This window comes from Micropterus dolomieu, linkage group LG01 (genome assembly GCF_021292245.1).
Source record: "Micropterus dolomieu isolate WLL.071019.BEF.003 ecotype Adirondacks linkage group LG01, ASM2129224v1, whole genome shotgun sequence".
NCBI classification, from domain to species: Eukaryota; Metazoa; Chordata; class Actinopteri; order Centrarchiformes; family Centrarchidae; genus Micropterus; species Micropterus dolomieu.
In genome coordinates this window covers 36,393,206-36,416,499 of record NC_060150.1, presented here as the reverse complement: position 1 = coordinate 36,416,499, position 23,294 = coordinate 36,393,206, and the positions used below count along the sequence as shown (strand labels likewise).

Sequence of the window (23,294 nt, the reverse complement as noted above, 5' to 3'; positions counted from 1 at the left end):
ACACGCCAAGCTAAGATGGTGAACATGGTAAACATTATACCTACTAAACAACAGCATGTTAGCTTTGCCAATGTAAGCATGCTGTACAAAGCAGTACATTCAACTTACTCCTTCCCAACACAAAATATCTTCATCGCTCTGTGTAATTGCATTCAAAATCAAAAAGTATGTGTAGTAAAGCAGGATTGTAGTATAGAATCCTTTCAGAATAAAGAAGAGTATTTTAATACGTGACTGCAGCCTGAACGTATTTAACTGTTGAAGCAGGTTGTGTGATCACTTTAGAGAGGCGGTCATCTTTGGTTTTGTGCTTTTGCACACCAGACAGCAGTGTTGTTGAGCAGTGAGGATCTTCTACTATCAGGGACCTGCTTAACGACTCAACAGTTTTCCCCCCTGCTCCCAGTCTTTATGGAAAGCTAAGCTAAGAGTCTTCTAGCTGTAGCAATGAAGTTATGACAGACATGAGAGTGGTATAATTCTTCTCATCTAACTTTTGGCTGGAAAGCATATGCATATTTCCCATGACAAAGCTGGCACAAAATCTCACAGTAATGAATACATTTCTGTTTGTCTTTGTCTTTGAGCAACCCTTTTTCACCACACTGTGCCAGCTGAAGACGCCCTGGCCTGCAGCTATTGCACAAACAGATAACACAGAAAGAAAAGAAACAGATTTTTAAGAGTTGGTATCATTTCTCTATACCAAGTTTCCTTTTTCAAAACTGTTCAGACATTTTTATTTACCAACATTCAGCTCAACACCAAAATGAGCTAATGCAAAACACTTCATACATATCTCAGGATCAAAATTTCTCTACCAACAGCAACACTTCATTCGCTCTTTACACAGTGACCCAAAACACACAAACAACAGGTAGCATTACAATATGTATTACTCTTGTCTTTAAACATATATTTTATTTATTTCTTTTTCATAAACAAAGATTCCATTACAACAAAATAAGGTCACCTCTTCATGGCATCAGTTGTGTTGTCTTACAGTAAAGGTCCCTGAGATTAATCATAAAAACTGCATTGCACTTCAACAAGCTTTTTTAACATTTCGAGCACATGAAATTAAATGAATTCCAGTAAAGCAACATAAAACGACACATACTTGTATAGGATTGCTACAGCTATAGTAGTACAACAGTGCTGGTCAACCAGGTTTCATTGAGTCCAAGAAAGACATCTGATCATGTGGCTGGTGGTCATAAACTTTCCACCTCCATGAGTAAAAGATTTCCTCTGTGGGGTTTAGGAATGAGGGTAAGATGTAAGGAAAAGTGACACCATCCTGTGATAGGCTGCAAACCCCTCTGTGACTGGAAGAGATGGGGAAATGCCACATCGTGCCCCCCAATTACAAAATACCCTGCATTCTGCCTCACCTGTCCCTTTTCTTCACCAGGCATAAGTCTTTCATAGAGGTCATCAAGGAATGAAAATAGACTCTGTGTCCCAAGTAGAAGTTTATGCATTTTTATTTAGTAAGTAAAATTGACAGTTTGACAATAGTATGAAAACATGCAAAATAGAGATAGATAGATACCAATAGATTTGGTAGTGGTTGAGTATGAGTGAGAAAACTGTTGAATGGATTTTAAAAGTTGTGATTGAATGCAATTCCACTGAATTTAGTTATGAGGCTGCAGCCTGGAGGCAGTGAGCAGTTGAAACAGGCTGTGTGATCACATTAGAAAGGTACAATGGGTGCATCTTTTTGATGGTCCTTTACACCCTGCAGTGTGACCGCTCCTCCATTACATGGAAGGCTTTCGAAGACTTTCAGAACAAGGTAACCGCTTCCTCCTACATGAACCTGCAGAGGAGAAATCGAACATCTAAATACATATATTCATCTTGATCTTGTGTTGTTTAGCAGTGAGGATCTTCTTCCATCACGGACCTGCTTAACAACTCAACAGTTTTCCCCCTGCTCCCAGTCTTTATGAAAAGCTAAGCTAAGAGTCTTCTGGCTGTAGCTATGTAGGTATGACAGACATGAGAGTGATATAATTCTTCTTGTCATCTAACTTTTGGCAGGAAAGCAAATGTGCATATTTCCCATGACGAAGCTGGCACAAAATCTCACAGTAATGAATAGATTTCTGTTTGTCTTCATTGTTTCGGTGAAATCATGTCTTTGAGCAACCCTTTTTCACCACACTGTGCCAGCTGAAGACGCCCTGGCCTGCAGCCAGATACCACAGAAAAAAAAGACACTGATTTTTTAGAGTTGGTATCATTTCTCTATACCGAGTTTCCTTTTTATCTAAACACATCTGAGGCTTTCTTACTTCTATTTCAGATAGATAATATCACAATAATAATTACCTTAATGAGATAGTTTTGTCCAGCCACAGTCTGGCTCCTGTATTTAACTGCTTTGAATTCCTTATACTTCTTGTTTGTTTTTCCCTCTGCTTGGGACTTCACCTGTGTATGAATTAAATAAAATGTGATGTAAATGCGGACGACAGTCTTGTATGTTGAGGTCATGAAGAATGAAGGTAGACTGAAGCTCACCTGATCACAAATCTTCTGAATGTCCACCGTGGCATTCTGTGTCTCACTGAATCCTCCAAGCGTGGCAGCCATTGTCACAAGGTCTGTTGAAGTAAACAGAGAAGTAAACTGTCTCAAGCGTTGCAACTGTTTATCAAATGCAGAGTATCCGCCCCTGATGACACCTGCATGGTAGGTGGAGCTATAAGTGTAACCACAACCCTCCCATGATTGTTGTTAGTTTTGTTACTCTTTTATGATTTCAGTGATTGGTAGTACCTGCATTTTGAGTATGAGAACCTGTTGAATATCAGACAGTAGCAGGTTCTTTCAGGTCACTGAACTTCCTCAAAGACTGGGGCGTGAACACAACCTTAACAGTACAAATATTTTGCGAGGTTGGGTTCAATATACAGGGAGTCATCCTTCACATCCTTTGTTAGAATTACTCAATTGTTAGCAAGAGTGTTTTTTTGGTCAGTGCAGTTGCAACATCTGAAGTTTTGTTTTTGCTGTGGTGGTACAGGTTTGTGAACACGGCTGAGTGTACACTCTTGTTGTATCTTTGTAGCCAGTTTAAGATGACGTATATATAAACCACAGCTCATAAGAAACAAAAGATCTTTAATATGGAAAGTTTAAGGTTTACCTTATATGCACTTTAAGTAGGTAAACACACTATATCTCCTGTACATGCCATCATGGTGACTAATCAGAAGAGACACAAGGTCCACAGAGGTTAGTTTGATTTTATTGATATACCTCAATAACTAAATCTGGAAAAATCTGGACAAACATAACTAACAATAAAAATCAAAGCAAGTTCACAGCAAGATTTGTAATATGAACCTCTGTGGAAAAACATTTAGTTGCTTTATGCCATTTAAATAATAAATGTGCGACATGTAGGAGTTCTGAATAATAATAAAAAACCATCTGAATAATAACAGTGGTTAATCAAAGAGGTTGATAGATATGTCTTTAATCAATAATTGCCTTGTTAATTGAAACTTCATGACTTATTTTTTATGTAAAATTTTTTAGTTATTGTAGTTTCTTCAAGTCTGGCACCAACACTAAATGTGCCTTTTAATGAAACACTGTTTGGTGTAAAAAATCATACACATTATTTTAAGAATATACATTATTCTTGTTTTAAGAATAAACAAGCAAGAAAACTCTAAATGTATCTCACTTGCCCTGTACTTTCAAGTTTATCTTTGTTGTTGTTTTTGCACTTCTTGCAACTGAAAGCTTGTGCGGTTGGAAAAAAGCACTCACAGCACTCCACTGCTAATTCTACACACATTCTGTACTGCCTGTTGTAAAATATTATGGCACCTTGAAAATATTATTCATCATGATACCAGCAATATAAACCCGACTTACACGAGTGCCCTCCCTTATTACCGCCACTGAGAGGCTCTTGACCAAGACTCTTGATGCAAAGGAGATAAGCTCAGACTTCCCTTGATAAAAAGATTTCTTAAAAATATGTTGGACCCTTCAAGAAAATAGAATAGATTGCTGCAGGTTTTCTGAGACTTTTGGCAGGTTCAATAAACTTTTGTCACAGCAGACATTTTGAGAATTAAGCAGCATGCAAGCAATAGCTATGTGACTTATAACACACTACAGTGCAGTTATGAGTAGACTTAAGTTTATTTTGAAGTGTTAAAATTTTTTTTGTGGTATTTGATAATTCCTCCTTTAAAGCATCTGTAACTTCTTCACTCTCCATGACAACTGAGCAAGCTCCATCCCGAGTCAGGCGGCCGCAGATGCTTTTCTCCGGCTGCACAAAGTTGGAACCGCACTATTGCCTGGTCTCGCGGCATTTTTCTTTGCAAATGCCGCAAGATCAGTCATTGATCTCAGTTCACAGTAAGCTCACGCAGGTAGAATGTGTCCGACCTGACGGCACCGTTTTTATTCCATTATTTTATTATTATTATTTTTATTTCGTTATTATTATTTTACTTTTATTTCTTTGAATTATAACAGGGAGAGGGCTGGTTAATAAACATTGCTAAAAATGTGCCAGATTTAGCCAAAAGACTATTTTTCATCTGTAGTCACTGGACAGATGTTACACTCTGATATTAACTAAGAGAATATTAGTGTTAGAAAAAAAAACATCTGACAGGACATCATTATACTACATCGTCAGGTATTAATTCAAAGACGTGCAAAGCAATGAAAGAGGGAATATCAGATGGTGGTTGTACTGGATGACTTTCACGTGTGTAATCACTACACTCAGCAATACTTCCCTAGAAAAATAATGATTTAAAAAATCCTCTGGAATCTAAAAGAAAAGATCTAAAAGAAAAGAGGGTCTAATGTTTTGCCAGAAAGTCAAAATCTCAGTTTTTGACTGAGACTGCTGTTGGATGAATCTTTCCACAGCAGAAATAATCCACTGTGGCCTCTTTAATCCACAAACATGTCAGCATTCCAGAGGGCTATTCCACTTTGTATTTGTGTATTTGCTGGTATGGCTAGATCCAGCACATTCCCCACCTCTTTATTTTATCTATGTGACATTGTTTTCCTCCTCCAAGACACCTTTCAGAAGTTACTGATTAACAATGAGAAAGTGTTTCCTGGTATGTGTAATCAGAAAAAGGTTTTTGAATCACACGATTTGATTACAGTGAAGTTAAAAATCTATATCCACGTTAAGGTTTGTGCAAACTAAAGGGATTTAGTCTCTTTGTCTCTGTGTTCATTCTCATGAAAACTGAGAAATCAGTGCTTGTCTAGTGTAGATGAGAGTTGGTGCTCAAATACCAGATGACACAATATTCAGATTCTCAGTATATCTTTATTGCTTGCGACCCAGAGCCATCGTCAGCATAACACAGAAATGACTGAGGAGAGTTAGTCACTCCTCAGTTCTTACAGGACTTTGAGATGACAAACATTTACTGTAGCCAACAACAGGATGTACATGATTTCAGGTTTTATTGTTTTATCTTTCTTTACTTGGTCTTACATTTTCTTGGCTTAAGGTATATTGTTCTTCTCTTTTCCTTCAAATGTCACAACATCTCAAACATCCCCACCTGCACTTCTCCTTAAACTCCACATGTACAGTAAATCCTGTTATTGTGCAGATAAATTAACAACATTCTCAGAAGACAAGTACACAGGAAGAGGTTTCAGCTCTCTCCAGGCTAAACTCTTTTATAATGACTTTACTTGTATTTAGTTTCCCAACAACTTAAACATTGATTGTAACATCATGGTGGAAATATAAGACTCATCTATTCATACAAGCAAAAGCAAAAGTGATGCATTGTAAAGTAATATTGTGTAGAATCATTTCAGAATAAAGAGAAGAGGATTATAATATGATACTGCAGCCTGTAAGTATTTACTTATTACTCAATAGGTTCAAGTGGGCTTTCTTTAGTTTCACTCTGCTTTACACCACGCAGCTTAACCTGTCGATTTTCACAAACAACTTCTTGTAAGACCCACAGATGAATGTAGTCCACTCCTGCAACATGAACCTGCAGAGAAAAGAGAGGACAATTGGACATCTAAATAAAGATAATATTCATCTTGATCTTGTGTTGTTGAGCAGTGAGAAACAGTGTTTAACTCAATTTCAGTCCACATTTATGAGGCTTTATTTATTTTACTTTCAAATATATAATATCACAATATAATTGACCGCAACCCTGTACGCAGGATAAGCGGTTGACAATGGATGGATGGATGGATGGACAATATAATTTACCTTGATAAGGAATTCTAATGGCGCCCCATACATCTGACTCAGATGTATGGGGCAGTTAAATACAGGGAGTGGATCTACATTCCTCAGATGATCTGAGGAATGTAGATCCACTCCCTACATTCCTCAGATGATCTGAGGAATGTAGATCCACACCCTGTATTTAAATGCTCTGAATACCACATACTCATTTCCTGTCTTTTTCTCCACTTCGTCCTTCACCTGTGTATGAATAAAATCTAATGTAAACACAGACAACAGAGTTTTGAGTGGAGGTCCTAAGAATAAAAGTGGCCTGAAGCTCACCTCATCACAGATCTCCTGAGTGTCCCCAGTGGCGTCTTTTGTCGGACCCCATTCTCCATGTTTGTCAGCCATTGTCACAAGGTCTGTTGAATTTAACAGAGAACTTAATGTTTTTATGTGTCTCAAGTGTTAGTCTCAATTTACTGCAGGAGAGCTTCCTTCCCAGGTCTGGCTCTAGTTTAGGACACCATTTTCCCTGTTTCAAGGTACAAGGTACAATGTTGTTTATTAGTCATTATACAGCACAAGGCTGCATAACGAAATTAAATTTGTAGTTCCTTCATGCTGGGGTGAAAGTAAACAGCAGCAACCAGATGATAATATGGTTTCATCTTCACAATTAACAAGTCTGACATTTGGGAAACAGAGTTCATCTTGACTGCGTTTGTGCACCAAGCATCATCGATGTAAATCAAAGAGTCCACTTCCTCTCATCTTGCCAGAGTCTTGTGCTCGCAGCTCGGAACATGGACCACCTGCCGAGTGCTTGAACCGGGATGTTGATAGGGCAGGTCTCTGTAACGATGTGTGCACAAAAGTCTCTGAATTCCATTGTTTGGTCAACATGAGTCCTATTTTGTCCAGACCGGATCTTTAGAAGCAAAATTAGGCCTAAGCCCTAAGTTGGGCCAGCATGCCTCTCTCTCCTCTCCTCTGAGCGATTACTGCACCCGAGTTTAGCTTTGCTGTTTTGGTGGACTATTGACTTGTTCATTTACTCTATTACATTGATTTTTAAGTTCTTCAGTGCTTAATTTTTATTCACTAATTTTGACATACACATTTGACGTTGATCTGTGTCCCGTTTTCAATTAATGCCGGTGTTTGCTTGTTTTTCAGGGACAGTTTTTTCTGTGTTACAGTGTGTAATTGCTAAACTGCAGACAAATGCAGCGAGTGTAATGCTTCAACAAAAGCAGTCCTGATAACTGAATGTTAATCTATAAATTATTTCAATGTATAAATATTTGAAACATAAAGATCAATCTGTAGTTTTTTTGTGTTCACTTGAATTTGATACATAGAACAACAATTAAAGAAAGTTAAAGTTCTTCAGCAGGTATTTAATTGGCGACCCTCTCCACACATTTGTTGTCCCAGATTGTTTACTAGCCAAGTTCCCAAATGGCCTGCAATAAATCTTACTTTACAATTGCTCTAAAGTACTAAAGCACTTCATCTCATTTGATAGTGCGCTCTTTCTAAATCCTTTACAAAATACTTTACTCATCTTCCTCCCTTCCAAAGCTGAATATCCTCCTATACTGTTAATGTGTTCTTATGTTGGACAGGAAACACAGCCTATAACATTATTGTAAAGGAATAGTTGTGAATAATTATATCAGGATGAAGAAGCAGTGAATTTAGTTGTGAGGCTGCAGCCTGGAGGCAGTGACCAATTGAAACAAGCTGTGTGATCTCAGTAGAACGGTACGAGGGGATCTTTGTGATGGTCCTCATGTTTTGGAAGACTTTCAGGTCAAGGCAAGGGCATCACTTTGTGTTGAAAAGTGGTGGGGACACAAGGTCTCAGATTAGGGATGTGATCATACACTTTAAGCTCATGAGATGTGACGATGCACAATATTGGGTTCACAAAAGCAAGATGAGAATAGATTTTAACACTATTTAAGAAATAGTCAATGATTATTTGATTGGTTCCATTTGGAAAAGGAAAGCAATTTTGTGAAAAGATTTTGTGTGTAAGCAGTTGTAAAAAACTGTAATTTAGTGGGATTTCTTTAAGGGGCCGTTGTTTCCACTGTGTCACAGTCTAAAAGAGCTACTGCAGAATGAAAAGACAACAAATAACTGGTGCAGAAGTTTATTTAGGACCTTTGTGTGTTTTTGAAGTCAGATTTGCCAGTATGAAGCAGAAAGATGGTCGTCTAAAAGTGTAATTATTTGTTTGGTGTTCGGGGGAATAACTCATCATTGTGGACGAGAACCAGCAATCTTGGAGAGTTTTGTTGCTGGCTTATTGATAAATTCACATCTGTGAGCTCTCCTTGGTACTGAAATGATGTGAAGCAGTTTGGTAAATTACTGCCTTGCATGATTTCTAGTTTCCCGCTAGTTAACTAAAGGCAGTAACAGTGGGCTGGGTGTGCTAATCCGGATGTGGCTTTTTGTCAGGGGTTTAGTAACTGGAAACACATTGAAAGAATAGGGGAACAGAAAAAGAGTGCAGAACAAAGATCGTGCACGCTTGCCTTGCACCAGCGGACAAAGGGCAGTGCTATTAGATGCAGATCACATGCAGAAACTTGATGGCGAATGTAAATCCTGGAGGGATATTTTTAAAAGAGTTGTGTGATCAAGTTCTTGGATGAAAAAACTGCCCAACTAAATTGCTTGAGATGTTGCAGGTACTTAATCTGCAGTCAGTGTTACCCAATGTTTTCTTGCCACTTTGGATTTTTCTTACTTTGCCAGTGAGAAGGCAGACCACCACCATCTAAGATGGCAGCACGTGCAGTCACAGCGGCCCCTCTATAAAGACTCCATTACAACAAAATGAAATCGCCTCTTTATGACATGATTGTCCTGCCTTAAGGCGTGTTCACATACAACGCGAATCCAAAGAAGATTAAAGTCAAGGGCAACTGGACTTGGTTGAAGATACTAGAAGATGTTTCATCCCTCATCCAAAGGACTTCTTCAGTTCTGTCTGACTGGTAGGGAAACTCAGCTATTTAACCTCAGTGGGGTCGTTATCCCGGGTCATCGATACTGCTGGTTCGTTAGTGTTCCTTGTTGCTGTGACGACAGTCGTTACAGTCGTTAAGACTACCTGTGGCCAAGACTGAACGACCATCGTTGGTATCTTCACCTGAGGCCAATAGGTGGGCGATGGCTTCTCAACCAGGGTGCAGATGGCTTCCTTGACACCTCTTTCAAATCATCCATCTTCTCTGTCTAAAATGTGCACCTGGTGGTCGTTTAGTCTCCCCAATATACAGGTCTGTGCATTCCTCACTGCATTGGACCGCATACACTAGATTGCTTTTTTTGTGTTTGGGTGTGCGGTCTTTGGGGTGTACCAGTATCTATCTTAGCGTGTTCTTGGGTTTAAAAAACACAGGGATGTTGTGTTTGTTTACAATGAGATATTCTGGTTTTGAACTGCCCGTGGGAGGAATGTACATGTAAAAATCTGTACATTCTTGATTAAAAGCCGTGTGAAATCTCTTTCCCTTTCGTCTCCTTAATTCGTGTGTGTTTCCAAAACGTCTCTGGTGAATCTCGCGGACTCGAGTCGCAAGCATCGGAATGCACAGATTTGATTGGCTGAGCAGCGTCACATGAGATGATTGAAGCACATGCGATTGGTCTGTGAGTTTCCTGGGCCGCTAAAACAGTAAAGTAAATGCTAGAAAAGCTGCGCGGATTAAAATAGAAAACGGTCCGTCACGAGGTAGTAAGTCTTGTTGCAGAGAGGGGTAGGAGAGTGTCAGAGTGGGCTTTTGATTAGGGGTGTGGTTTGAGCAGGAGGAGATAAATGAGGCACTTGTGAGCTGGGGGGAAAGGGAATCACAAACATTTGAATGACAAGCAGCCTGGAGATTCCTTGTCCTGGTGGATCGGCAAAGCTAAATCTTCCTTCTTATAACTCTTGTGGCTACTCTATCCTCCTGCCCAGCTATAGGCAGGACTTTACCTCCTGCCCCCATTTGAACTGAACTACACACACCCACAAACACCTACCCCATTATTCCCCTCTCAATGGAACTCAATCAATCTGGACTAACCACACACACCTACACACTGGACTTAACTGCCTGATTTCCCCTGAAACACACACATCTACACACGCCACTCAGCTTCCTCCTCCTCATGTTGGAGGACTTGTCAGTTGTCTTTATCATTTGAATTGTAGACAGTTAATTTTGGGGATATGTATGATGTATTTTGAAATGTTCTTTATTGCTTTAAGGGAATTGTAAGATTTTGTGTTTGTGTACTAACCTTATGGTGAAGTATTGTTTGACTTTGAATACAATTTATTGGGAGTGATTGAATTAGTGTTTGGTGGCTTACTTTTATTGGTGTATGTTTGTAGCGAAGATAGCTGGCTATCTAATATCCAACTAATCGACTGATTTAAGTGACAGGTTAGGCTTAAGGCTAACCTGTCACTCATCCTGTCTGGCGCCCAACCTATTTTGGATATTTTGATAATCCTCTGCTACAGTCTCATTAATAAATCACCTGTAGGTCGGCGGTCCAGAGAGGGCAGTGGCTGGGTCTGCCTATTAGTGACCTCTGATTTAATGTATCCACAGGCTGTAAGTGCCCCCTTCAGGTGTTTCTGTTCCTTGTCTCTGGCTTGGGCGCTTGTTGGTATGTTTTCCGCTCTGTGGTGCAGTGTTCTCATGACCTCAAGCTTATGCCCCAGTGGGTGGTGGAAATCGAAGAGTAGGTATTGGTCTGTGTGTGTGGGTTTTATGTAAACACCAATTTGCAGGCTCCTGTCCTCTTCAATGTGTACAGCGCAGTCCAAGAAGGCCAAACTGTTGTTGTGGACATCTTCTCGTGTGAACTTGATGTTGCTGTCCAAAGAGTTGATGTGTTCTGTGAAGGCTGGCACTTCCTGGCTTTTAATTTTGACCCAGGTGTCGTCCACATATCTGTACCGGTGGCTTGGTGCTGTTCCTCTGAAGGAGTTGAGTGCTTTGCTCTCCACAGCGTCCGCCCAGAAGAAACAGAGCAGGAAGTGATGAAAAGATGAATCCAAACAGCAGCGGAGGCGAAGTCCTCGTTAGGTCCTTGTGCGGAAACTCCAAACAGTCAAAGATCAGCAATGGCCAACACAGTCTCACTCCCTACTCGTCAAATGTCTGACGGATGGTCAAGGCCCTTTGTCGTCGCTTTTTAAAGACTTGGGTAGCCCTTTTGCATCAATTATTGATGTTTAGGGATCCACAGTCAAGTTAGCAACGCTTAGCAACAATAAATATGCAATATCCGGTTACACTTTCAAGATAAAACGTAACGTTTCGGTACATTGCCATGTTGAAACGCGCATAATTAAAGTCGTGAAATGTTGCAGTTTCGTTAGGTTTAGGCACAGAAAGTACTTGGTTGGGTTTAGGCAACAAAACTACTTGGTTAAGGTTAGGAAAACATCGTGGTTTGGGTTAAAATAGCTATGTATGTCAATTAAGACTTAAGTTAACTAAGTTAATGTCAATTTACCTCACTTGCCTAAATAAAAACATTTAATGTTTTGTTTCGCAGGGGACACAAACCCTGTTCTCCTGCTTCAAGGTCCGAGTTCTGGCCCTCTATCCACCCCAATCACCTCCTTACTTCGTCTTTTCTCTTAAATATCATACTTGCCTTTACCATCAAAAACTGACACAACAGGGCTTCCCTCAATACGTCGAACTATGACGTCAAAGGGATCCCTAGTGCGTCACAAACTGACGATTATGGCTCTTGACCAAGCGTCCATATGTGACGACTTGGGAGTGAGACCGGGTTGCAATGGCGTCCTCTGCTTCAGTGGCTCGCTGACGTTAGCCCAGTCCCACTCGCACTAAACTCGCGCTTTAACACACTGCATTTAAGCAAGTAGCCTACTGTGTACTGTCCTCAACTATAACGTCTTCCGCTCAAATGTTACTTAAACATTCACAAACTGCATATTAGAAAGTTTCTCCACTTTTCTCCAGCTCCGTGGTTATCTCTCCTCCTTCGTGTCTCTCCCGTCAGTCTTGCATTTTTTTTTCCCCCTGATCTCTTCCGTTTTTCCTTTCCCACAAAGTCCAACTCATTTTCTTAGTTACAGCCAACCTCCACAAGTGACACTGACTGACACCCACAGCAACTAATCAAATAATGTCAACATCAACAATCACAGCTGAAAATAAAGGAACAATCTATATATTTTTTTTCTCAGTTTACCTTACTGTTTTACCTCAATAACACACGTAACCGTTTTTTTTGCAAATATTTACATTTTCATTTATGAAATTATCTTAATCTCTGCGCTAAGCATTTTTCTTTATTAAATTAAGGTTAATTTCCATACTGAATTATTTTATTCTGCTTTCACTAGGAACTAACTTATTTTAGTCCCTAGATTTTACGCCAGGGCTACATTTAAATATAATGTAATGCCACCAGAAGAGAGAGATCATTTAACATTGAACAGTAAAAGTACTGCATTTCATTTATGTGAGTCAGTTCCAGGGTACTGGTATTGTGCAATGCCTGCTCACTGTCATGGTTTAAGGTCATGGCTCACTGGGGCTTTAACGAAAGTTAGTCCAAAAGAACAACATACCGCCACTGAGGTCCTGTTTTCCCACTTTCCCGACATTAACAAATTCTCTAAGCTCAAAAGCTGCAGTCTCATATAAAATGCTCTGCTCCTTTATCTCAGAATTGTTTCACACTAAACCAGAAATTTTGGAAATCATTAACACCAGAGGTTAAACATGTAGTTCCACCCAGCATCTAGTGGAGCCACCATTCTCTGTATAAATACATGTTTGGTAAACTGTTGCAACACTTGAGACACATAAAAACATAAAGTTCTCTGTTAAATTCAGCAGACCTTGTGACAATGGCTGACGAATGGGGTCCAACAATGGACGCCACTGAGCAAACTCAGAGAATTTGTGATGAGGTGAGCTTCAGCCAATCTTCATTCTTCATGACTTCCACGACGAAAACTCTGTGGTCTGCATTTACATCACATTTTGTTTCATTCATACACAGGTGAAGGACCAAGTGGAGGAAAAGACAAAGAAGAAATATGAGGATTTCACTGCAATTAAATACAGAGTGGATCAAGCCTGCTGTTGGGGCAGGGGTAGAATACCTCATCAAGGTAATTAAAATGTGTGATATTATTTATTTGAAAGAAAATAAATAAAGCCTCATATAAATTGGGTCCCAGCCGCCTACCTTGTTTACTGGCCTGGTGTGGGAACACATTTTGATAAATAAACCCAATTAACCCCCTGCGGGGGTTGCCCGCTTTAGCTGCTTCTAAGCTGCTTAGATCGTGAACACAAATGTTAATGTTTAAACGTATGATAAATATGTCAGTATGCTACACATCGTTAGATTGGTTAGATTCTCCACAATTCAATTATTCAGTTCCTTTAACGGAAACAAAAAGCTCCAAAGTCTAATTCTCATCTTCTAAGCATGGTAGCCTACAAGATGAAAAGGAAAAAACAAGTACCGACTACCATTACCTTTGAAGCCTCCTCAAGTCTGAATGTGTTGTTCCTTGATTATTTATATTCCTTCAGCTTGTAAGGGTCCACCGATCAAAACAGCTTTTCATAAAAATTAATCCAAGTTGTGAATCCTGTCATGTGAAGTTCATCTCTCTCTGTCTGCTAACCAGGGGCTATTTTAGACCATTTTGCATAGTGCAGTGCTGAGGATGAATTTGATTTTAAAGAGCCTCATAGCCTTGGGGTAGAAGCTGCTGTGTGGTTTGGCAACACTCATTACACAAAGACCTAAAACACAGTAACAACAGGTTGCATTACAACATGTTCATTTGTCTTTTAAAGTATTTTGTATTTATTTATTTAGCAAAACCAAGATTCCATAACATAAAAATGATCTCACCTCTTTTTCTATATAGTAGGGATTGTGCTGGCTATAAAGGTCACAGAGATGAATCATGAATAGCCTACTACTATATGCAGGGGTGGACTGGCCATTGTGGGGTTCGCGGGCAATCCTGAACTGCCAGTCTATTTCAGGCTGAACCGGCAAGGGGTCAGTAGTTTTTAATTTTCAGTTTCTGTTTTATTTTATGATCCCTGACCGCGCAGGTGTGACCTATGAAATTCTGTGACCCAAATGGCAAGTTAAGCGCCAGAGGCTATGTGAAGCGGTTACAGCTTGGTTGAGTTTAGGCACCACAAGTACTTGGTTATGGTTAAAAAAAAATCGTTGTTTGGGTGTAGTCACAGAATCTGATAGGTCACAGATTTTGGTGTTACACTGGCGGCCAGTTGTTGCTGCAGCGAAAGCCAACCCAATACTTTCAATATGGAGGGGGTGTACGAGCGGCCCCTCCCAACTTGGACCGATCTTCGTTTTTGCTGAAATCTGATTGGCTCAAAGAAGTTTACTTTCCATTTGGAGCGAGTTTAATCTCCAAACGTTTTGTCGGGGCTGAAGTCAGCTCTGGGTTGTATGATAGGATCAACGGAGACGGTAAAAAATAAGAATTAAGATGAAAAAATGTTGGTATAAGAGGCAGCTAAATGTGCCAAATTAACCGAGAAATCTCTGTACGTCTTTATGTATATTAGCTGTGAAGGTGATGCACAGGGACAAGATGATGATAACGCCAGTCATGTTGATGAGCAGAGAGAGAAGGGACAGGAGGCGCAGAAGGAGGACAGGGAAGAGAAGCAGCAGAAAGACATCTGATCATGTGGCTGGTGGTCATAAACTTTCCACCTCCATGAGAAAATTTCCTCTGTGGGGTTGAGTAGTGGAGAGTAAGATGTAAAAAAAAAGTGATACCATCCTGTGATGGGCTGTAAACCGCTCTGTGACTGGAGATGGTGAAACACTACATTGTCCCCCACAATTACAACAATGTTCTGCATTCTGCAATAGACTCTGTGTCCCAGGTAGAGGTTTTTGCATTTTTAATTGGTTAGTAAAATGGACAGTTTGACAATAGTATGTAAACATGCAAAATAGAGTGTAAATACCAAGAGATTTGGTGGTGGTTGAGTATGAGTGAGAAAACTGTTGAATGGATTTTAAAAGTTGTGCCGATTGAATGCTTTTGTGTTAATTCCATTAAATTTAGTTATGAGGCTGCAGCCTGGAGGCAGTGAGCAGCTGAAACAGGCTGTGTATTTAACTGCTTTGAATTCCTGATACTTCTTGTTTGTTTTTCCCTCTGCTTGGGACTTCACCTGTGTACGAATTAAATAAAATGTGAAAATGCGGACGACAGTCTTGTATGTTGAGGTCATGAAGAATGAAGGTAGACTGAAGCTCACCTGATCACAAATCTTCTGAATGTCCCCTGTGGCATTCTGTGTCTCACTGAATCCTCCAGGCGTGGCAGCCATTGTCACAAGGTCTGTTGAAGTAAACAGAGAAGTAAACTGTCTCAAGTGTTGCAACTGTTTATCAAATGCAAAGTAGCCCCCTTGATGACACCTGCATGGTGGGTGGAGCTATAAGTGTAACCACAACCCTCACATGATTGTTGTTAGTTTTGTTACTCTTTTATGATTTCTGTGATTGGTAGTACCTGCATTTTGAGTATGAGATCCTGTTGAATCTCAGAAGTAAGTAGCATGTCCTTTCAAGTCACTGAACTTCCTCAAAGATTGGGATGTGAACACAACCTTAACAGTACAAATATTTTGCAAGGTTGTGATGACTTCCTTAAAACAGAGAGCCCCTACACACCCTTTATTACTGCAGAAATATGTCAGTATACAGAGAGTCATCCTCCACATCCTTTGTTAGAATTGCTCAGCTATTAGTGGGAGTTTTTGGTCAGTGCAGTTGCAACATCTGAAGCTTTGTTTTTTGCAAGGAAAGTCCACCATTGCTGTGGTGGTACAGGTTTGACCCTTGTTGTGTCTTTGTAGCCAGTTTAAGATGACGTGTGTATAAACCAGCACATTTGAAACAGGAGATCTTTAATATGGAAAGTTTACCTTGTATAAATTTTAAGTAGGATTTAGTAGTAGTAGTATATCTTATGTATATGCAGTCATGGTGAGTAATCAGAAGAGACACAAGGTCCACAGGGGTTAGTTTGATTTTATTGATATACCTCAATAACTAAATCTGGAAAAATCTGAACAAACATAACTAACAAAAAAAATCACAGCAAGATTTTTAATATGAACCTCTGTGGAAAAACACTTAGTTGTTTTATGCCATTTAAATAATAAATGTGCGACATGTAGGAATTTTAGGTGAAAATATCATCTTGAAAATAATAAGCAGCAGACAAGCAATTAATGCATGACTTATAACACACTACAATGCTGTTACGAGTAGATATAAGAATATTTTAGGTGTCCATTAATCATTTTGTAGTATTTCTTAACGCAATCCATGACAACTGAGTAAGCTCCACCCACTGAAGGCAAAGGCCATGAGATGTGACTGTAAGCTCCAGGAGAATTGTAGTGTACTTTAAGTTAAGAGTTAAATTAACCTTCAAACTCAACAAGTCTTTAACACATTTATAAACAGGTTTAAACAAGGCTGTGAATAAATGTATAAATGTGTATAAACAGTAAATAAATGCTTTAAAACACACTGTAAGGATCACTATCCTTGTAAATTGTAGCCCACAGCTGATTAACTGACTCCAGAGGGCACAGTCGTATGAAGTTTGTATATTTTCAGCAGTATTAATCTAGAGTTAAGGGTAAAAAGAAACTAACAAAAGGTAAATCAGTGCCTACACCAAGAATACTTCAGGTGATGAAGCACTTTATTTTATTTCTTTGATTGATTTCTTTAACAGGGAGAGAGCTGGTTAAATAGATTTACTATATCTAGGATATTTAGATGAAAATATAATTTTGAAAATGAATATGGTGGGAAAATTTGACAATACAGTAACACTTGATTTTTGTGACATTGAAACTGTGTGACCATGAAAGTATGAGCAAGAGACAGCTTTGAAAAATCAGACCCCTCTCCCTTCAGACCTCCATCCAAAGCTACTTTCCCAAAACACTACCCTTTACATTGACTGCCACCATCACTGGAGATCCACAGTGTAAACTGCGTATTATTTACTCTGAAAGTCCTCACCACTCTCTCAAATTTCACTGAAAGATTCAACACATGAAAACATCATTTCAGGTACAGGCCTGTATTTGACTTTGATCTGCAAATGACTGAGGGGTCAGAAGCCAAATGACAAACTGTCATTCATTAGAAACATGTGACACACAGAGGGCTAAAACAGATGAACACCTAACAGGTGTTATGAGTTTAAAGAAAATGTGTTACTTGTTTTTGCTCATTCTGCTGGTAGAGACAACAGTTTCTGTGTATTTCTTTCTTCTGCCAGTTACCCAATTTCTATTTTATCTCTTATCTATTTCCTGGTCTGTGTAATCAGATCTCACAACACGAGAAGGTTTTTGAATAGCAAGACTTGATCACAGTCAAGTTAAAAATCTATATTAAGGTTTGTTTAAACAAAAGGGATTTATTTTCCTTTTTTACCTATTTCTGCCAGCCGAGGCAGCATCAGTTTTAGAAATGAAACTTCACAGAAGATTAGCAAATATTTAAGGATCACAAGAAATATACAGTTTATGAGTTTTTCTTTATTATTCCTTTAGAAGGTAGTGCATTCAACTCAGTCCTGCCAAACGGCAAATATTTTCATTGTCGTTGAAACTGAGACATCAGTCTAGTGCAGATGAGAGTTGGTGCTCAACTACCAGATGACACAATATTCAGATTCTCAGTAGATCTTTATTGCTTGCAAGCAAGAGCCATCATCACACAGAAATGACTGAGGAGAGGAAGTCATTCCTCAGTTCTTATAGGACTTTGAGATGACACACATTAACTGTAGTCAACACCAGGATGTACATGATCTCACTTAAAGTGTTATGTAACCTTTCTTTTGTTGGTCAGGCATTTTCTTGGCTTAAGACACGTTCTTCTCTTTTCCTTCAAACGTCACAACATCTCAAACATCAAGCACCTTCACTTCTCCTTAAACTCCTCCACATATACAGCAAATCCTGTTGTTGTGCATATATATCAATAACATTCTCAGAAGACAGTGAGAAGAAGTGTTTAACAGCTCCCCTGTATGTCACAATAAATTCCGCCCATCTTCATTTATTTTCTTTAAAATGAATAATATAACAATATTAATCAGCCTGATGAAGAATTCTTCTTTCACTCCAATAGGCATGTCAGGCTTCCTGTATTTAACTGCTCTGAATCCCTTTATATTATAAAACCACTCCCTCTCCTTCCCCAGCTCAGATGATGGGATGTGAACTTCACCTCCTTCACTTCTGCTCACAGACTGACTGGTGTGGGACATTCAAGCCTGTGAGTACTCCACATGTCTGTATTGACTGATGGATTCATACATTACTGTGTAAGAGTTGGCAATAGCCGACCCGTGGCACGGTGGCGCTGCACCCAGCGGCCAGCACAACGCAAATCGCTTCATATCTGAAAGGTCCATCTCCAAGGGCGCAAAATGTCTAGGGGCTACATACAATCAACACCGCCCAGTTGATGCAACACCGGCGATTTTAATTATAGGCCTATGCACCTCATGCTATGAGTCCAGGCAGTAACGTAACTGGTAGGCTACAGTTTTGAAATATAAACATCTTTCAAACTGAAGCTCAGCCTTGCTGTTTTTGGACAGTGAGCTGCATTTTATCGGAGCTGCTGAAGTTAACATGTGGATTTGTGGTGAGATCAGTAGTGTTTTTGGTTGGTTTCGGTTTCATGTGCAGCATGCTGTCCCAAACTGTGCTGCTCTAAAGGTCTAAAGGGGAGAGGCTATTACCAGCAGATCAATAACGTAATGCAGGCAGAGTAGAGTCAGAGAACATTATGGGAGATCTTCTGAATGTTCAGAAAGTTTTCAACATGAGCAGAAAACCTGCTGAAGCACATCTATTAGGCTATTAAAGTCTAGGAGTTTATAACTGAATTAAAATTAATTAAAAAAGAGTTTCTTTCCTCAAAGGGAGACTCAAAAGACGAGGGAAGCATGTGTACTGACTCAGCAGAGATTTTATTAAATTAGAAAAGTTGATCTACAGGAGAAAACATATTTATAAGCAATAGCATACAGAATGCCTGATTTCTATTAAATTTTAATATTTTGAATCGTCACATCCCACCTGAATATTGTGTTTCACTTTATATAGATGGAGATGACCCATGAATTGGTGCAATGCTCAAAATTTCAAATCTTGCCTAGGACTCCAACACTGTCATCGCCGGTCCTGTGTAGCACATGACTGGACTGGTAATCTGGCATAGATCCACCTTTGGGGCGGATGTAACGTAAATCATGTATTTATATAACTGTTTAAAAAATAAAGCATAGACAGCGCCCCATTGGGTAATTTTCTATACTGACACTGGGCCGGCCCAATCACATCTCTTACTAGCCCCCACCCCCTCTGCTCTCTGTTCTTCTTGCGTTGCGCCCCATGGAGGGAGGGAGCAGGGAGGGAGCAGGGAGGAGGCCATTTACACTGGGGACGTTGGGGACATGTAGCCACCACTTTTGAAAGCATTTGTTAAAAATGTTCTGAAAAATAGCTTGCACCAAGAAATGTTAATTAACAAATAAAAATGCTATGAAAAAGGTTTATTTGCAAAATAAGCCTGCTATGCAATGTAAATATAGAAGAAAACTCTACCTACTGCATTCTATTATATTATTATATTCTGAATTGATTTTTTTGTCCCAGTCCAACATTGTGCGTAAAACAGGAGTGTTGGGCTTCATCCAGCCAGAGGGAGTGATCACCGCCCGTCTGCAGCAAGAGGGAGTGGACAGAGCCAGGGAGAGGAGGTCGTGGACTGACGGTGATCGTTCCCTCTGGCTGGTTGAAGCCCAACGCTCCTCATTTTACGCATGATCCATGATGATACGGAAGATTTAGAAATGGCAATGGCAAAAATAGCATGTCATGGGTTACTAAGAGGAGCCACGCTCCCCCCTTAGTTTCCACCCTGCTTGTAACACGGGTAGTTTGAAAAAGAATAGTTTTGTAAGAGGCTTTGTTTAAATTAGACAAAAACACATTGGTGCATGACATTGCTAATGTTGGCTGTCACTAGCAACCTGCTGGTAACTTGTTAATTATGCTTAGGCCTATGTTAATAAAAAATGTATTATGCTAATGCCTATGAAGTCACATTAAAATGACCACCTGTTTGAATGTAGCCTAAATAGGGATATGACATTATATTCAGTCCAGTGTTTCCCATTTTCCCGGTCCAGTGCGGCCTGCCATAGTCTAAATTGTTCTGCCACAGTTTCATAATGAAGCAAAAACATTCACAAAACTTCTCATGATAACATAAAAAGTTCTCTAACATTGTTTTGTGCCATTGCTTTAGCAAAGGATCTGTCAAACTAACTAAAATCTGGCTTTGTGCCCTCTTCAAATCGCAAAAGACTGCGATTTAATTAAATAAGTATAATAAGAAGGCCTATCAATAAGATATTAAATCAGTACAAATAAGTTATTTTAGGAGGTTAAAAAGGTAATTAAGTAACGTTTACTCTGAGTAAATTTTAAGTCAGCTACTTTTTACTTTTACCTGAGTAAAAGTAATTACAGTAACTTTACTTGTACTTAAGTATGTAACAGTACTTTTACTTAAGCACAATATTTTAGTACCTGGCCAGATACAATATCATAGCTTTTTGTTTGCGTGTTTGTTTCAGAATCATGAGCAAGAACTACTTGCCCAAAAACAGTGAGCTCCGCAAAGGACACTACCTGATGTCCAACAACAAGCAGTGGAAGGCTATCTTCCAGGTTAGTAAAGTTGCATTCAAGAAGCCTATCAAAATTAATATGTTATTTACCAGCTTGCCAAAAAGTTTATTATTCTTTTCATTATTCAACCTTTTATTTTTGGGAAACATCAGCCAAATGTCTCTTTTTGTTCCTGCAGGATGATGGTAACTTTGTCATCTATGGTTGGATGCTTGTGTGGGCTTCAGACACTTATGGAGTAGATGTTTCACATCTGTGCATGCAGGATGACTGCAACCTGGTCATGCAGAACAATAGGAACGAACCCAAGTGGCACACAAACACACATGTCTATGGTGACAACCCTGCCTATGGTGACTGATGACACACATGCACAGGTTCCTCCTATCCTAAGGGTTAGAGACAAAAATGAAGAAACTGGCAGCATCTGTGCCACCGTGTCTCTCTCATTGCTGTCTTCCTACCTCCACTGCACTTGACTCTGCAGCAGCTGAGCTGTGTGCACTTGATCCAGCAACACTCTAGTTTTGAACAGATGTAAAGAACGGAAGTAAGCCAAAGGCTTGTTGCACCTCATCTAACTGTTGCATGTGAGCATTCAAGTTTAACCCTACCCAAGAATTAAATACTATGGCCTATGTATACATGTATTCAATGTAATATTTGAATTACATGATTATATGACTAACTATAGGTTTTTTGATGTGTTACACCATGTTGCAAGTAGCCTGTTAATCTTAAATCCCACCTCATCCACTGATATTTCAGTCATGTGATTCAGTATCAGGTTGGCTAACACTTGTAACCAATTATCATGAAGCAATGACATTTTAAAATAGGTTCCTATCAAAAAACACTGGAGCTAACATGCATAAGTAGCCGACAAGCAGTATTGTTTTGGGGTTTTCAGCACTGGCTTTCCTTTTTTACGGTACGTTATCTACCTTTGGTTTTGTGTTCTGACAATAGTGACCCAGCTTTACTGACAACCAGCCCGTGTTTCTCCCATGTATCTCTCATGATGTGTTTGATTTTGACTGAATGTCCCAATTTGAGTAACCTCTCATTGGGTCAGTCAGCCTATTTTAAGACCAGGCCAGCCCTTACTGACTGGGCCAAAAGACTAATATTTAGGCTACTAATATTATTATTACTAGTGCAGTGCCCATTCACAGAGGCCAACGTGACGCCTCCTGGCAATTTATGTTCGAAATGTGCCTCTTGCATTGACAAGAGGCGGCCAGCAGGCCAAATAAATAAATTGAACTGAATTTATTCAAGGATAGCCCCTTGAGATGCAGCATCTCATTTTCAAGGGGGTCCTATAAAACAAATACATGTGAACAAGTAAATAAATAAATACTTGCTGAATAGATCTCAGTCATGATACGATTACTTCTTCTTAAGTGATTGTGCCTACAAAATAAAAACCTGAGACAGTTTTTTGTAGTAATGCTTTGAGTTGAATTGAGAGCTTTTAAATTGAAAAGTTCTGTAACATATTTAAAAGAGTCTGTGGCTTGCTTGAAAAGCCTCAGGAAATTTGAGTCCCCTGAATGAGAAGTACAGGAATTTCCACTGCCTGGAGATGCTGGGGAAATGAAAATATAGATGATGGATAAATGATGATGGATGTGGACCAGTCGCTCGGACGCACACACTCCTGCAGATGCTTTATTGTGAGCATGTGAAACAGTCTCATGGTTAATTTGTTGAAGAAGGAAAAATTTATTTGCAGGAGGTATTGAACACACAACCTTCCGTTTGAAAGGCCTGTGCACTAAATATAAAAAGCGCTCACTTATGGCGCTGTCACACTACAATGCATTCACCCATTCACACACATTCATACACTGAGGCTAAGTGCTCAAACAGAAACTACTATTCACACACATTCATGCACCGTTGGAACAGCCATCGGGGGCAATTCAGACAAGGACACTTCGACATGGAGCCTGGAGAAGCCAGGGATTTAACCGCCAATCTTCCGATCAGTGTGCTAGCCACTACAGACTACCCAGTCATGCAAATGAATTTGCCAAACCATGACCTACAGTATTAATAACACTGAAACAACATGACGATCGCAGAGATACTGTTAGATATTCAGCATTTCCTTAACGTAAAAATTTCACAACTCTGTTTCAACACATTCCTTTCTAACATATAGGCAAACCTGCGTGATGACACTAACTCTGTTTCAACAAATCACATTGGAGGCTATAAGCCCTGTCCCAGCA

General features: G+C 39.5%; 1 protein-coding gene across 1 annotated transcript; it reads right to left on the bottom strand.

Annotated features, from left to right (window-relative positions):
* Positions 1 to 901: 901 nt before the first annotated feature.
* On the bottom strand, positions 902 to 6,752 carry LOC123981766. Its single transcript, XM_046066957.1, has 5 exons — positions 6,563 to 6,752; positions 5,902 to 6,029; positions 2,533 to 2,713; positions 2,341 to 2,442; positions 902 to 1,825 (listed from the first exon to the last, which is right to left on the bottom strand). Exons 1-5 carry the CDS (start codon positions 6,632 to 6,634, stop codon positions 1,700 to 1,702), a joined length of 609 nt encoding a protein of 202 aa, XP_045922913.1. The 5' UTR covers positions 6,635 to 6,752; the 3' UTR covers positions 902 to 1,699.
* Positions 6,753 to 23,294: the final 16,542 nt, after the last annotated feature.